This window comes from Mollisia scopiformis, assembly GCF_001500285.1.
Source record: "Mollisia scopiformis unplaced genomic scaffold LY89scaffold_13, whole genome shotgun sequence".
In the NCBI taxonomy this organism is placed as follows: domain Eukaryota; kingdom Fungi; phylum Ascomycota; class Leotiomycetes; order Helotiales; family Mollisiaceae; genus Mollisia; species Mollisia scopiformis.
In genome coordinates, this window is record NW_017263593.1 from 1198904 (window position 1) to 1215596 (window position 16693).

Genomic DNA, 16693 nt, shown 5'->3' on the forward strand with positions numbered 1-16693 from the left:
AAAGAACCACTCGGCGACTTCAACCTGAGCTTGGTATATCTACTATTTCGTAAGCTCAAACCTTTTCTTTCCACCTGTATGTTACTGAAGACTAACGGTGCAGGATGACAATGTAGAGCCGCTCCTCCTCATTGCTGGCCTACAAACATACAGAACACGAGTACAGCGAAGATACTATTCAACCTTACACCCCACTATACATATTCACAATTCAAGACTAGATCAACCGGAACACCGCCCCTGCCCACCATATCTGCCCGTGGGGGTTGAGGCTGAAATCCTTGCACTCCCAAACGATTAAAGATTCCTCGCTTGGCAAATGAGATAGGGGCGCGCATGACCCTTTCTGGCAAAATGTCAACCTGATAAGGATGACGATGATGATATACCTACGGAAGAAGGGATGGAGGTTTTCTTATCATTGCTACTTTGATTGCTCGTTCGGAGCTATTCTTCCTATCAAAATGCCGCTTTTTTCTTTGGGCTTCATTTGTGTCCCGTGTTATGAAATAAAGTTGAACGACGCAGTTGCATTGTCTCGATAAGCCTTTGGGAATTTTCAATGCTGTGACACAGTTGCATGCAGTATTTCCTAGAGATATTGAATCTGTACATTCCGGTAACCAATCGTTTCCCTTGTGGCCTACCTCGGTCTCGCTCTATCGGGAATTTGGACAGACAAAACCCCATTCGGTCACTCGGCAACCTTCTCTGATCTCTTCCTTCTGATATGTCACGATCTGCAGTGACAAGATATATGGGGTACCGATAAGCTTGATTGCTCCGCCAAACAAGACAAGGATCGCTCTCGTTCCCAACCACAGATTCCCATATGGATATGATGTTGTGCATCACCACTACCAAAAACAGATCTGACACTTCCGGACCGTCCCACGTATACTTAGACCCAGCTTTATATCTACCCCAGACTCTGTTTTCAAGTCCTCTCATCTTCCACCAACTCCCCCCTCTCCACCTCACCCCACCCCGAAAATGAAACAACTAATCGGCGTCTGGAAACTCCTCTTCATAACCCAACCAAACAACGAGCCCGCAGATACCAACCTCACCGGCCGCATAATCTTCAACGACCAAGGCTACATGAACGCCCTGATCCGCTCCGGCGCCGCTGTCCCGCTTCCCGACTCCGTAGACTGGGATACCGCCACCGATGCCCAGATCGCTGCCATCACGCGGCGCATCGTGGCGTATTCGGGGCAGTACGAGGTAAGGAATGAGAGTGGGCAGCTGTTTACGCATACCACGCTCGATGTGTCCCTAGATCCTAGTTGGATGGAGGAGGTGCAGGTTAGGCATGCGGCTTTTAGTAACGGGACGGATGGGAAGAGTGTTTTGACGTTGATTCCGGTTGAGGTGAGTTTTTTTTTTTTTGCGTGGGAGAGGGGGGGTTGTGGCTAATTGGTTGGGGTAGAATGGGAAGTTGGCGGATCAGAGTTTGGTGTGGGAGAAGTTGGATCTTCCAACGTTGACTATGATTTGAGGAAGAGGAGGGTTGTGGTTAAGGTTGAGGCCTTGGGAGTGTGATCTTGTCTGTGAAAAATGGTGTTAGAGACTCATCTCAAGTTTGATGAGAGGGACGGACTTTGAGAAGTTGGGAATGGAAGCACATCCGGACTTACAATCAGAGAGTGTACAATTTTGATTCGAACATTCAATGGCTTGCCACTAACGACACGCTCGGAACCTCCTCCACGTGCTATATAATCTTGTCTTAACTCCAGCTAGCGCGCCTTCATTCTCCTTCTACCAATTCTTCTTCTACCATCGCAATTACAAAAGAACCAACAGTGCAAAACTTGCAAGAAAACAAAAATGAATCCTTCAAAACCCGCACACACTATGTCCCCCTCAGAGGCCAAAGAGCCCAAAGTCATCCTGAATCATAAAGGCAAAGTAGCAACGGGCTGGTTTTGCTGCAACATGATTGAAATTTCCGGGGGTAGCAAGCGGGTGAGTTGATAGATTTGGAAGGCGCTTCAAGACTATACTGACGAGCGCAATTCTTAAGTGTACTCAAGGGAATACAATTGATAGGGAGAAGTGCTGGAAGTTTGGTTGTGGTCATGAGAGATGCGAATACTGCATTATTTACTGAAACTTGGGAGATTTGAAGGACGAGCGAGCGAAAGGTGTGGTGGATGGAGTGAGATAGTAGAGATGAATAATGCATGATGTTTCCTGACTCATAGTTCAGATTGAGGACGAGAGTGATTGGTGATGTGAATGTCCTCGTCCTGCGTTGTTATTCATAGCTCGGAATACTCAATATAAATTTGACAACTCCTCCACCAAAGGATCACCTTTCCAATATCCTCAAGCCCTCGGAACACTCAAGACACTCATCATCTTTCAACACTGCACTTACAAGTCTGGATCGCCTAAAGGCATGGGTCAGTCAAGTAGCCACCAGTCGGATCTCGAAGAACATTGGCGTTGTTGTGGTGGAATGGGCAGACGAAAAGTAATTTCGCGCATCTCGCGTCTTGCTACATAAAACACCAGCTCAAAAATTAACTCAGGTATAGTGTCATAACAAAAATGTAAGGAACTTGTCTATTTGTCCAGTTTGTTATCATGGATATTGTGAGGGCTGTAAAGGAAAATGCAACAGTCCTCGACTTAAGAGGCAATGAGTGACGTGAAGATGGAATGCTGGACATTTCGGGGTGGGTTTGCAGGCTCACGCTGGTGGATGGGCGCCGACTCGGTGGTAAAGCTGTGGGGAGCTTCAAACGTCTCGCATTATATAGATATGAGCATCACTTAATGCATAGCCGTTATTTAACGGCAAACAATCACTTGATAATCGACGATCTTATTGCTGTGAAGCTGGATTCTCCATTCACACTGCACTGAAGGACCTTCCCACTATTTTACGTTTCATCTCACTCCCCAACATCATATCATACAAACGAGACTTTGCATTCGCACGGCAATAGAAGTTCAAATATCGGGATAGCGAATGGGACAATCAAGCAGCAGTCGCTTCAACAAGAGTTGGTATTGCTGTGGAGGTAACCATCGTCCTAGGGTAAGCGCACTTGACACTACCAAGGAGGTGTAGATACTTATTATTCAGTGTGGCAAAGAGAACTCAAAGAAGTTTTCATTCTGCTGCAAGTGCCGCCATAGCTATTGTGCGGGCTGCAAGGGCATATGCGATCGACCTTCTCTAGGTACCATTAGGTACAACTATTTTGGAGGGGTTCGAGTGATGAGTAACGGAGGGAATATTGAAAGTTTAAAGGCGAGATCCAAGGTGCAGAAATAGAAGCAGGAATTAATAAATAGAAATACGGTGTAGTCAGGCTGTTCAGTGATGCTGGCTTCCACTGTACCAAGCGTCAGGATTTGGCCCAGATTCCGCGAGTAGCGCATATCGCGCGATTTACGCGATTCGCGCAAAATGCGGAACATTTACTTCGAAATGATGGTTATTGAAATATACAAAATTGTTGATGGAAAAAAAGTTCCTCGACTTTTAAGGGCACGTATTAAAAAGGTTTCAAAGTGTATAACAATGGGAATTGTCTCGTAAACTTTTACAAGGAAATAGGATGCCGCGGCTTTATCCAATGTGACCGTTTTCGGAAGCGGAAATTCGAAATCGTAGTATTTGAGATATCCTAAGCATTTTTCAGTCCTTGAGTGGCGATAGATCGAGGAGGACACCTTCTGCACGGAACCAATGATACAGAGGTGGTGTGATCGAAGATACGGTAGGAATTCTCCGCCAATATTCAAGAGCGAGTTTATGACCGTGATGTTTGATAAGTAACTTAGTCACTGAAAAATCCTGAAACGTGTACTAGAACAGAGCCAACATGAGGCAAGGTACATTGAGGTATATAGAAGCAGGCACAGTGCATGCAACTGGATAAAACAAATGTTGGAACTCATCGTACCAAAACTTGGCCTCTTGTACAAGCAGGGGCTTGAACCTACATAGGATGTGTTAAATGGATATTGAAGTGAATAAAAAAACACAAAACCCTAGATGAAAAAGTGGACTGTGAACTTTAACAAGTTGGGGCGAGGAGTATCGAACTTATCCGCTGTTGTACCAGCCGTCCAAGCAAACGCAGGACAAAACAGATCAACAAGAACGAAGCAACCAATTTGGACTGGCCCGCGTTCTCGGGAGAGCTTGAGATCAGGGGGCCAGTTGGAAGATTGGGAAAATCCCGACAGCATGTATATGAGATGTGGCTTTGGGCCCAATTCTGGCCAGCAGGATGCAGGTGAGATTGCAGGTTGGCGGCTGCGGTTGCGGCTTGTTGGCGCTTAAGCAACAAGTTGGATGTTGGAAACGGAAACTTGGGGACAAGAATACGAAGAACATTCGATGTGCGAGAATTGTTATTGGAGTCTTGGATAAAAGTTCTCGGATATAGCATGTACGAGCATCTGAACAGCTTGGGTGCATCATCGCTGAAGGGCGATCAGCATCCACCCTTTCAGCAGTAGATGGTGGAGGTAAATTCCGTGATCAAGATCGTACAATTGACCAAAGAGCTGCTTGTGAAATCATGATATAGAATACGAACCCCCTGCATCAAAGTTGCGAGTCGTTCCAGCCTTTGTCTCTTTCCACACGCCTTGTGATTCCGAGCTCTGTGAGTAAGAGGGCTTGGGTGGCTGTTGGAAACTTTGCAGAAGTAGGACCTCGGAATGTGATTGAGCGCCACAACAGTGGCAAATCGACAGCTGTCCCAGGCGCGTACCACCCGTCGGATGAGTCCCGGTGGTCTGTTCTGGCCTCTTGAGTTTGAATGGAAGTTCGTAGTTCCGTGCAAACTAGACATCATCGCACTGTAGTCAGATGTTTGGACTACCAAGATCACCATACTAAGCCAGTACGAGCAACGTTCTAGCAAGATGATGGGTGATAAGTGGTATTTTACGAGAAGAGGTTTTTGGATTCGGAATGATGATCGGGTGGTAAAAATAGCTCTCTCCACTGCGACGGGCGCTAGGCTTAAGCGACAGTGCTCAGATCGCCCTCTGGACTTCTCACTGTTCGGTCGCAAATTGTTTTCATCCCAAAACCTCGAAACCCTCCGACAACCACATTGCAGCCACGGCATAAAGCAATACCAAAATGTATCCAACAACGTCCCAATCTCCCCCAACTTATCCAGTAACCATCATCTGTTCGCTGTTTCAGACCGTCCAGAAGTCTGGACTGTGACATCAAGGCAGAATTTCGAGTACACAGACCCAGGCAATGCAGAAATGCCTGATTGTCCCCGATGTCCCTGTGAGATTGTGGCTCAGCTCCCGCCATCGCTGCTCTCAGCCCCGGAAACAGAACGAGTCTGGGTTCTCAGCCTGCAGGCGAAGGATGCTGACTGGTTATTTTGCTTCTGTCAATTTTAATCCCGCCTTTTCTCTCCAATGGGCTACGAGATCGTCGATGGACCCTGGAACAGAGCATGCTGTCGCCCCAACTCCAAAATGGACATCGTCTCCCTGGGAAAGTTGCCCACAGCCTCTGCGGCACGGTAGTACAAACTTCTGGCGAAGCTTCTAATAGCTTGCATACCCTCCGATGTGAACTTCATGCTACTGTCAGCTCATATAAGTCGGATGCCTCACGCGCGCATGATCTCTTGATTGTTCTGTCGATTTTTTGGACTTGGAATACTGTCATTTGTTCGCCATGACTTTCAATATATTCGCAATGCCTTCCTCGTCGATTTTCCTGCTCTTCTCGCTCGTTTTTACTGGGAGTAATGCGCTACCATGGACGGAGGCCCAACAGACACATGTATACAAGGCAGATGCTTGGTCACCACGACCGACTTTCGTACCAATACCGGCGGATCCAGCGAGGATATTTGGAAGAGATTCGTTGAATATAGCGATTTGTGGGTGGTTAGGTGGTAATTCGGCCAGCGCTGCTACCTGTTCGCCTGGATCATCGTGTGTTCGCGATACCGTCCACGGAGTCATAGGATGTTGTGCGACAGCGGGACCGTGTACGGCGGGCGTATATACGAGTTGTATAGACATGAACAGCAACGGGTGGACACCAAATTCTGGGTTGCAAGATAATGGAATATATACTTGGTATGTTGAACAATTGGAATTCGGAGGCTTCTACTAACTCCTGTATAGTTCAGGCACAGCAGTCTGCTACAAGAACACTTTTCCTGGAGGATACTATCAATATGGATGTGGAGAATCAAGTTGGGCAACGACTGTGGAGACTACATATAGCGGGCAACCGACAGATATGCTTCTTCAGCAGGTGTTCACAGGCATTGTATTCACACCTACGAGCGGATCAACATCTACCACATCTTCGTCGAGCAGTAGCAGTAGCAGTTCCACGACTTCAAGCTCCAGTTCGAGCTCTACAAGTTCATCTACTACACTATCTAGTGTTGGAAAAGCACCAACACAGACCGGGACGAGCACGCCCACTGTAGTTGCGGCTTCGAAGAAGAATGATAGTAATAACGGGGCTATCATTGGGGGCGTGCTTGGAGCCTTTGCAGGTTTGGTACTTATTGGCGCAGCAATCTTCTGGTTCCTAAAAAAGAGGAACGCAAGTCGGGCCGGACCATTTGAAAGGTACCCGAATCCAACATCAACCCCTACCGAATCTCTGCTAACAAAGTCCAGCGTCCACAGCACCAGTCAAGGCCCAACACAAGGCCCCTTCCAACGAATGGCTCCATACCAACCTTACGGGCCTGACAACTTCGGAGCTACCACCGCAGCCGGCACAGGTGGAGCAGCCGCCTTGGCACCATATTCTTACGCCGACGGCGCACGTCAAGTAACTCCCCCCGATACATCAGCACACCACCAATTCTACGTTCCCCACGAAGAACAACCCCTCGTTTCCGAAATCGACCATTTCTCCCAGAGCTACCACCGCGCAATTGGCGCCACCGTGCCCATGGAACGAGATACACACATCCACGACGGAGATCTACCCGATACCGTGACCGGAATGGGGATGGGCGTCGGAGCTTCGCCGCTTCGGAGGACGCCTACGAGTTCGAATGGACGGACTCAGGATAGAGAGTTGACTAGTGAGTCGTTGCGTAGTCCTGTCGGGTCCACTGTCCCTACGAGTTGGTCGAGACCTTCGCCTTCTACGTCGCGGGGGAATGGGAGTAGTACTTCTTTGGTGAACAGGGATGGGGAGGTCACTGTTCCACCGAGAAGTCCGTTGAGAGATGGGATTGCGGGGATGGGTGCTAGTTTGGGAAGTGCGGTGAGTGCTGCTGTAGGGAGGGATAATGCGCCGAGGTATCAGTTGGTTGATGAGGCGAGGAATGATGTGCCGGTGTTGAGTAGTCCGGGACAGTTGAGGCAGACGAGGATGAGTAGGAACGTTAGTTTTGAGGATAAGGGTGTTTGAGATATTTATTCTAAAGGCGTTTTTGGCTTGGGTTTGGGGCTCGGTGTTTGGTGAAAATTGGTTTGGAGGTGGAGTTTGAAAATCAGCGTGATTGTTTTGCTTCACGGTAGATTGTGATTGATACCCTTCTTAGCTATATATTTGCATGTATGATGATGTTCGTTTACGAAACATTCCCTCCATATGCTTCACATACTGGTGTTTTGTGACATGGACATGCGACTATAGCTCGGTCGTCAAAGTTAGAGCCCCGCTAAATTAGCACGATTCACAATTTGAGTCGGTATTTCATACCTCGCCTTGCAGCTTACTTTCATCAGAAGACATTACGTTGATTCTTGGACTGTCCTCCTCTTTATTGATTGCTATTTAATTGTTGCACATATTCCCTGGTCCCTCTGAAATTGTGGCGCTCACATTCAGCACACTATCCACTATTGTATGCTACCTAGGTACTTTCCGTCCTTTCCTTCCAGACGAGCATCTCTGCTTTTCGCGTCATTGATGTACGGTTGGATCTGATATTGTCACGATGTCCCGATATCAACTGTCTATGCCTACCTGGGTCACCGAGAATTGCTCGGCACAGCCCCGTGGCAGCCTCTGCAACACATATAGCTCTTGCGATATTTCGATCGTCACTTTGCTACAACAAATTCTTCTCACTGTCTTGAATTCTTGAGATGTCATCGGCTGAGCATCTATTCCCCCGCCTCCAATTGTGTAAGCATTGTGAGGGGATTTTTACGGCAAACGACAGAGCTGGGGAACCCTCAAGTCAGCATCAGATATTCGTTGAAGACAGCATTTACCACTACCCAAAAACACGTTTTGAACTTGAGAGCTCGTTTCAGGAAGGATGCGAGTTTTGCAAATGGAGCATTGAAAACGATGACAGCTACGATCAACCCAGCAGGCCTCGACATGCGAGTAATCGGAATTTCAAGACTGGAGGAGAAAGCGAAAGACCTGAATGGTGGCATCCTCCATCCGAAGTGCTGTCCTTCACAATCAGAAAAACTTCCTCCAACTCGATCAGCATTTCATTTCAGGGACCTGATCAAACGAAGTCTCTGAAGAAAGTTCCCACCACAGGATCTTGTTAGCGCCAGAAGGTACGTTCCAAAATGAGAACAGCGATTTGTACTAAAGACTGAACCAGGTACTCCAAGCATTCATTTCATCCAGGAGCTAGCTCCACTGAGCAGGCTTGTGTCTGTGAATAATTTTGAGATTGCTAGAAAATGGCTCAGAGAGTGTTCTTTTAGTCATAATAACTGTCGTCGTCGGATCCAAAATGTGCTTCCTTCAAGGCTGATCGAGCTATCGCCACTCGGACAACCACAGGCTGCACGCCTGCGTTATACAGCTGGACAGAAGGGTAATTATGCAGCCCTCAGCTATTGCTGGGGAAGTGCTGAGCCTTTTCGGACGACCACGAAAAATGCTCACGCGTATACTGCAAGTCTTCCTTATTCCAAGTTACCTAAGACAATCTTGGATGCTTTCGAGGTAGCTCGCAATCTTGACTTGCGTTTCATCTGGATCGACTCACTTTGTATCGTTCAAGATGACGATGAAGATGTCAAGACAGAATTGGGCCGCATGGTCCAAGTCTACCGCAACGCTCGAATTACTATCTCAGTTGCTAGCGCTTTCAATTGCCATGAAGGCTTTCTAGACAGGAGCCTCAGCTCTCAGGGCGTCTTTCACATGCCAGTTCGTGTCGACGATGGCAATATGGGCACCTTCGTCGTGACAAGAAGACCAATGATAATGTATCATGGGCATCTTTCTTTTCATGCCCTCAAGCAATCAACAAGAGGGCTTGGACACTTCAAGAGCACTTACTTTCTCCTTTCCTGTTGATCTTTACAGACTACGGTATGCATTGGAAATGCTACTCCGGTTCCGAACCCAAATTCTTGACAGGCACACTGGGAAGGGATGCACACCGATTTTTATTCGGATTAGTGCAATTGGAGGAATGGGATTTCATGGCTAGCTCGTGGTCGGACGTCACTCGCATTCAGTCACCAGTGGAGGTCCTCCAAGAGTGGCAAGCGCTTTTGCGAAACTTTACAAGCCGGGAACTCTCACAAGAAAGTGACAGGCTTCCAGTGGTAGCAGCCGCCGCAGAAGTATTCTCGAGGCGTCTGGGATGCGATTACCTAGCAGGCGTTTGGAAGGACTACTTGTGGAATGGGCTGATGTGGAGAGTTGCACCTCGCAAAGCTCGGCCTCAGAAGTATCAAGCACCGTCTTGGTCCTGGGCGTCAGTCAATGGCCCGATAACTTACGCACCTGGCCCGAGAACTTTCGATGCGTTGAAAATGTGGACCAGCTACAAAGCAAATGTGGTAGAGTGCAGTACAATAGTGGGTTCTTCGGCATCGAAGTGGGGTGCTGTCATTAATGGCAAGCTTGTCATGGACGCATTCTTGGTCGACTTCCGGTTCTTCACTCGCATGGTGCCTAAGGGAAGCGTCGATGCATATAAAGAGGAGAGCTTCTTATTCTGGGACTGCGAGTTTGACAAACCTCTCACGGACATATATGCTAACATTTCCTTTTTGCTTTTCGGCGTTTATGAGTACACCAGCAAGTGGCATAGTATCAATGGGCTTGTGGTTGGGAAGATTTCCGAAGACCAAAATTGGTATCATAGGCTAGGCTACTTCATGACCACTGAGCATAGTTCTGCAAAAGAACTGCTTGAGGGTTGCCAGGCTTCTAGGATGGTGGTCAACATTATCTGAGGACAGGAACATTGAGGCCATGTGAACTTCCCATCTTACGTAGGGTAAAAAAAAAGAGAATTGTCAACATCTCGATTCGAAGTCCGAACTCTCGCAGGAGACTCAACAACACAATGAAGCTACACAGCTTTCCAATCTATAGATCCACTTCGAACCAAGCCAAAGTCTTCTTGTGGCCCTGTGGCCTAGATCTCCCGATTCTGCCAATGTCCCACATTATAACAGCACTTTTGGGCTGATACCTGTAGTCATGGTGTGGTGGCTTGATCATACTGCACCTGCAGGTTCTAAGCTTCCATATTCCAGCCACACTTGCGGGGCTCTGACAAACAGACCAATACTTCACATCAGGTTCACGATACAAAAGCAAGCTTTTATAAACACGAACACTGTTGTCAGCAAAATCAACACTGCTGCAAAGACAGACTTGTCCTGGAAAAGCGGTTGAAAGCCAGCAAATCAAAAACATCCACCAACCCCCGACACGCTCCACTGACATCTTACATATCACCTGCTCATGACTTCTCTTTCGCTCATCTCATTACCTTTAGATCAGGAAGTCCAAACAAGCCTCATCTCCACAAATATTGCTTCCCTAGTTCGCAAGCGTCGAGGTCTGCGTCTCCAAGGAGTTTTCCCGTCCGGCCGTGGAGATTTTCCGAGTTGCTACCCCAAGCCTAAGAATTCCACATGTGGCTTACGAAAAGCTTACAGATATCGGCAGCTGCATCTTTCGCATGGCAACGAGATCTCTGGACTTTGAATCGATGGTACTGATGAGAATGTGGTCAGAAAGTTCAATAGCGTTCCTGTTGTGTAACTTTATAGCCGAGTCTAGGATTTTTAACGAAAGCGAGATTTGCATTTATTTATGAGCAATAGGGGAGATCGGCAGTTAGAACTGTCACCGCTTGCCGATGCTGAAACTGCGAACCAATGAGTGTGGGGCTACAAAGTGTCAAGCCCAAGCTTCTAGAATGCGGAGTAGTGGGGAAATACCTGGACTCCAATCATGGAAACCAAGAACTTCAGCCATGCTTTCAGTATCCCTGAAAGGGCGCATCGAAATGCATCTAGGATCGAGGGGTATCGGAAGCATGGGTTCGAGACTTCGTCGGACCTGCTGTACTGATGACTGCATATACAGGGCTATTTGAACCGGATAAGCCCCAGGCGTGGAAACTTCATTTCTGTTTTCCTTTTCGAAAAAGCACTCATACCTTTGAAAGACATTTCCAATTGACTTTCTGAGCTTCATCGAATCTTGCAGCCAAAGATGGGGCTCGGTGTCTTAGAGGGTGAGTAATTCCCCCATATCCTCTTCCATACACGGCCTCACATGTTTCATAGACAAGAACCTTCAGCATGTTCCAGGAACCGTTCTACTCGATGACCAAGCAGCACACGAAGAAGAAGTCCTTCACGCTCTCAAACATGGCAAGGGAAAAGATGCCCACATCGTGCTTTCTCCTCAACCCAGCGATGACCCAAATGATCCCTTAAACTGGCCCATGTGGAAGAAAGAGCTCATAGTAGCCGTTCTCTGCCTCGGCACTATGCTTAATGCAGGGACAAATGTCTGTACTCCCTTTCAACTCTGAATTATCGAAAATTAACAATGCCAGGGACCCTTTTTGAATGCCTCATACTTCACCATGGCGCAAGAAATCAAGACGCCCTTAACGACCGTTGTCCTCGTATCAGGCTACAACCTACTCGCAGCTGGTATCATCGGCCCCTTCGTCTGTGCCTTCTCCCGCAAATATGGGAAACGGCCTGTTTTTATGGTTTCCACGCTCTTCGATATAATCGGGACGGCTATAGGTGAGAGTAAGATCAGTTACAAGTATTTGTTGGCAGCGAGGATTGTGCAGGGTTTTAGTACGAGTGCGTTTGAGAGTCTCATTGTAGCTACAATTGGGGATATGTATTTTGTTCATCAGAGAGGGTTGAGGATTGCTATTATTAACTTTGTGTTGAATGCCGCTAGCAGTAAGTACTCCTTATTCACTCCATTTTCGATATCCCTACCTTTCACAGAATCTCACTGAAGGACGTCTTTACTAGGTCTGGCAAGTATCATCTGCGGCCAAGTCTTCGCCGACCTCGGCTGGCTCTGGCTCTTCCACCTCTTCCAAATCTTCCTCGTCATCCAATTCATCCTCATGTTCTTCTTCTGCCCCGAAACAACCTACCTCCGCGACGTCCGCTACGACACCGACACCGTCGCCGACGAAAAACTCGAAGAGCTAGCAAAATACGAGGAAGAGCATCGCGTCATCGAAGATATCGCTACTCCCGAAAACATCCCCAAGAAAAAGACCTTTGTGCAAGAACTCGCGCTCTACACAGGGATATACTCACGGGATAATATCTTGAAATATCTAGCGGGGCCGTTTATTACTCTTCTTAATCCTGCGGCTTGCTACGCGGTCATCACGGCTGGGTTGCTGAATAGTTGGTACGTCGGCTCAGCGATCATCCTCTCTGGCATCTTCTCCGGACCGCCGTGGAACTTTGGACCGTCTCAGATCGGGTATCTGGGCGCGGGGCCTTTTATTGGGGGTATGATTGGAAGTATCATCGTTGCGTGGGCAAGTGATCCTGTCATTAAATACATGGGGAAGCGGAACCAGGGCGTGTAGTAAGTTTTTCTTCAACTTCCTTTCCTTCGTATGGTCTGACACTATCAAGCGAGCCGGAGTTCCGCCTTGTATTTATGGGGCTAGCAGGAGTGGTAGGCGGAATCGGCATGTTTCTCTTCGGCTATGCGATGGCTGTTGGCGCGAATGCCATCCTTTGCGCTTTTTTGCAGGGTGTGATGATGGTTGGTGTTTTGGTGGGGATCTTTGCTACTCTGAGTTATGGGTTGGATGCGTTTCGGAATCAGAGTAATGAGATTTTTATCATGAATATGTTGTTCAAGGTTCGCTTTACCCACCCTCATTTGGAAGTTGGCTTGCTGACTACAGATTGGCAGAATTTTATGTTCTACGGCCTTTCTAATTTTGCCAATAACTGGGTTGAGGCCAAGGGACCGGAGCAGATTATGTATGTTTTTGGAGGGACGACGATCTTTTTTAGTTTATTGGCTCTTCCGGTGTATATCTTCGGGAAGAGGATGAGGAGTTGGTGGAGTCGACATGATCTCTTTGTGATCTTGAAGATGGAGACTAAGGGGCCGAAGTTGGAGGTTGCATAATTGTTTGGATTGATCGAGAGTTCTTTGAGAGGAGATAAGTGCTGTGGTTGGGTGAGATATTTCGCAGGCCGAGGCTGGTGGGGGAGTGGACAAATGGTCAATAGTTATGAATCACTTGTGCTATGGAAATGTAGAGAATCTGAAGAATCGACAATTCTCAGGAGCAAGTTTTGTACTAGACGTGCAAAGATAAGGGTCGACTGCTCACTTGTCACTAAGCGCACAAGTAGGCACGGAAGATCTAGTCTTAAAGTCGTTCATTCATGTCTATGTGGTCATAACGCTGCTCGCCAAAACTCCACGCTCGCAATCCCAAACGCCAATGTCCAATCGCTCATCACTCGTCAAAGAGGCCATCAACCTTGACTGAAATCTTCACTGTTGTCTGCAACCGCCAGCGGCTCGTTCTAAGCAAGATCAATTAGCTAGAACTCCCTCATATTCCAGATTGTTGCTCTCACCTTATCAATATATCCATCATCGATATCAAAACCCTCTTCAGCCAACGCCAACTCAACAGCCTCCTTCACACCAGCAGCGATGTGAGTAGGGTGATGGGCAGGCTCAGTTCCCTTGACGTGGATGCCACTTTCAACCAAGACGCTCTTCCATTGACTGCCATATCTAGACTGGTAGTTCTTGGAGCCTTGAATATCGGAAGCTGGGTTGTCACCAATCATGTAGACAGTTTTGATTGGTTTGGCGTCAATACCGTTGACTTCTTTGTGCCAATCTTGGAGGACTCGCTCGCCGAAGATATACGTAGCTTCGGTTGGCTTACCGAAGACGCTGACGTGGGTAGACAGAGAGGCACCGTTAGAGAGTGCAGACCAGGCTCCTTCAAGACCGGCCTTGAAGAGACCCTGGGCTGCACGTGGGAGGTTGTATGCAGTTGCCCACGTGAGGTCGGGGTTGCAGAAGTAGATGGGTGGTTGATCGTCTTGGAGGTAGCCATTGTTCGGGAGGGTGGTGTTTCCGTTCTTTGGGGATCGGGTACCGATAATACCTTTCTCGGAAAGAAGGAGATCGAGGATGATTTGCTGGTCGAGACCAGAGTCACGGGGTGAGGACCATACAAGGATGGCGTGAATCTGGACTCGACCGTCTTCCATGCGCGGAAGTTCATCCTTGCCATGCTCGAAGTGATGGTCTTTGGTATACTCGAGGAAGGGGTAAACGTGGTTGTTATCCTTGACTAGGTCAGAGGGAATAACGACGTTCTTAAACCCGTAGGCATGTGCAACATCTCGGATCTTGCTACCCGTTCCTCCCAGCACTAGAATGTTCTTGTTAGCTAGAGTTGGAACTAATCCAAGATAGGGTGTGTGGCTCTGAACAAATTGTCTTTCATGAAGACCTGCAAGACCGAGTCGTCGACCAAGCAAAGCCACGTGATCTTTTTCTGTGGATCCTCCACCATTTGTCAACAAGATAAAGGGGATATTGCGCCTCTGAAGCATTGCAAGAGTAGCAGCTGCGCCTGGGAGGGGATCCTTGCTGCGGACGAGGACGCCATCGATATCGAATGCAAAAGCAATGGTAGAATTGGCAAACCCGTCGTTGACTCCAATGATCTCTGGGTGAGTCCACTCAATTTGGGGATCTGGTTGCGCTGCAACGATAGCAGACGACTTTTCCTCCTGACCCTGGATATCTAGAAGTTCTTCGATGCGGCTTGTGACTGCCTCGGCATATCTATCGGCGTTATCCAGCTTCAGAGCTTCGTCGAGGAGATCCGGGATAGAAGAAGTGGAGGACGCAGGCGAAACTGCCTTTGACGCGTTGCCAGATGTCGAGACAGACATATCGGTGACGCTGGAAGTTGGAGATAGTTTGCGCTTCGCAGTTGTCGTAGAGGAACTGGCCCAAGTCGTGAAGACTGGGAATGATCCGGAATGGAAGGGCTGAGATAGGTGGCGAAAACAAGATAGTCCGAAGGCGGATGAACGTTGTTGATTATTAGAGGCCATGATTGCGTGAGAAATGGATTTATAGATGTTGAAGAGCGTCGTGCGATTTTTCCAGGTGAATAAGATGTTGTTGTTCAGGTCCTTCTGTTGTCGATACTTAGGCTCGGGTGAATTCGGCTTCCAGATTATTGACGCCCACAACAAATATTCGAATCAGGCCGCTTCACCGACAAACAGGATTGTACTGTGCGATAAGAGCAAAAACACTTCTAGGACACGAAGAAGGGGGAGAATAAGCTTTTGTGAAAGATAACAAGAACAACACAGCCTTCCTCGTCAAACCGTGACGAGAAACTATCATTTAAACTTGCTTGCTAGATATGTTGTTATCAAGTCTCCGATTGGACAACTTGACCCCGTGGGAGAGGAGCATGTGCGCTGACGCTCTCAAATGTTTGGAGTAAGGGTCTTGTGAACACCTATCGCAAAAAGAAAGCCGCCCGCCAAACATTGCATTTCTTCTCCTCCAATTCAAACGGATTCTAGGGAGGCGAATATCTGATATCTGACCCCGGACTCGTCATGGTGACAATACAGCAGTACCACCTTCCCCAAGAAACAATGAGCAACGACAGTCTGTCATGATCAACAGACGAAAGCAACTGAGGAGCGGATCTGCAATGTAGGGGGTATAGATATGATGGCGTAGGCGTACAATGGCCGACCACGTGTGAGTACGGCATATATGCCACCCAACAATTACGCTCGGACACAACGTACTACCCTAAGCAAACCTTGCGGCTCTTAACGCACTTGCATTCGTTGCCGACGGCACTCTGCTTCATGCGTTATCGACATAACATCAGCAAAGGAGGTTTATGTCCGTCCCAAGTCGCTTGAGTGACTACCCGGACTACCAGCAGATCGGCAGTAGAGCAATAGCTCTGCTCATCTTCTAATGGGTGTTTTAGAGCCGATTAGAAGTGTTGACGTTGAAATGCAAAGCTGGGAGGAGAAGAGGACGAAGTTCGAAGAAGCAGAGGTCTGACCTTATATCCCTTTCACACCCCACGCTCCACTCTCCACGCTCGCCTCTCCACGTCTCAAGTCAACGAAGTACCTTCGTACCTTTTCCATCGCCCCCAAGACTCTAGCGTCGTCCTCATCGCCCGATTCCCATTCCAGATCCACCTCACCAGCCTCAGACCTCAGGGAAATCCTGTTGCACATCTCAAAATTTAGCTCGCACACTAAAATCTGCGTCTTGCAACGAATCCGTTACTTTGACCCCATCGTGAGATTCCCCCAACGCCGCGCACCCAATCACTCCCTACCGGCTATTTGCGTCCTGTCCCGAGAAACGGATGTGTGAGTCCCAAATTTAGGAATCCCGGCCGCGATCAGGGCGCGACGGCCTCATCGG

The 16693-nt window shown here is 48.1% G+C and overlaps 5 protein-coding genes across 5 annotated transcripts; 4 read left to right on the plus strand and 1 right to left on the minus strand.

Annotated features, from left to right (window-relative positions):
* Positions 1–697: 697 nt before the first annotated feature.
* Positions 698–1501, plus strand: LY89DRAFT_719259 (uncharacterized protein; the record flags this gene model as incomplete). The annotated part of the gene is made up of 2 exons (XM_018218482.1): positions 698–1374; positions 1433–1501. The coding sequence occupies exons 1-2, from the start codon at positions 994–996 to the stop codon at positions 1499–1501; spliced, it is 450 nt and encodes a 149-aa protein (XP_018070922.1). The 5' UTR covers positions 698–993.
* Positions 1502–5704: 4203 nt separating this feature from the next.
* On the plus strand, positions 5705–7399 carry LY89DRAFT_734664 (uncharacterized protein; the record flags this gene model as incomplete). The annotated part of the gene is made up of 3 exons (XM_018219929.1): positions 5705–6093; positions 6142–6600; positions 6652–7399. The coding sequence occupies 3 exons, from the start codon at positions 5705–5707 to the stop codon at positions 7397–7399; spliced, it is 1596 nt and encodes a 531-aa protein (XP_018070923.1).
* Positions 7400–8614: 1215 nt separating this feature from the next.
* LY89DRAFT_567129 (HET-domain-containing protein) lies at positions 8615–9831 on the plus strand (the record flags this gene model as incomplete). Its single annotated transcript, XM_018208548.1, has 3 exons — positions 8615–9122; positions 9212–9372; positions 9433–9831. Coding segments are annotated over 3 exons (1068 nt in total), but the record flags the coding sequence as incomplete, so codon positions are not given.
* Positions 9832–11077: 1246 nt separating this feature from the next.
* On the plus strand, positions 11078–13496 carry LY89DRAFT_685496 (serine/threonine kinase 16). The gene is made up of 6 exons (XM_018215099.1): positions 11078–11456; positions 11509–11735; positions 11784–12150; positions 12226–12802; positions 12853–13084; positions 13139–13496. The coding sequence occupies exons 1-6, from the start codon at positions 11435–11437 to the stop codon at positions 13358–13360; spliced, it is 1647 nt and encodes a 548-aa protein (XP_018070925.1). The 5' UTR covers positions 11078–11434; the 3' UTR covers positions 13361–13496.
* Positions 13497–13857: 361 nt separating this feature from the next.
* LY89DRAFT_566445 (HAD-superfamily hydrolase) lies at positions 13858–14895 on the minus strand (the record flags this gene model as incomplete). The annotated part of the gene is made up of 1 exon (XM_018208541.1): positions 13858–14895. A coding segment is annotated over one exon (1038 nt), but the record flags the coding sequence as incomplete, so codon positions are not given.
* Between the last annotated feature and the right edge of the window lie 1798 nt (positions 14896–16693).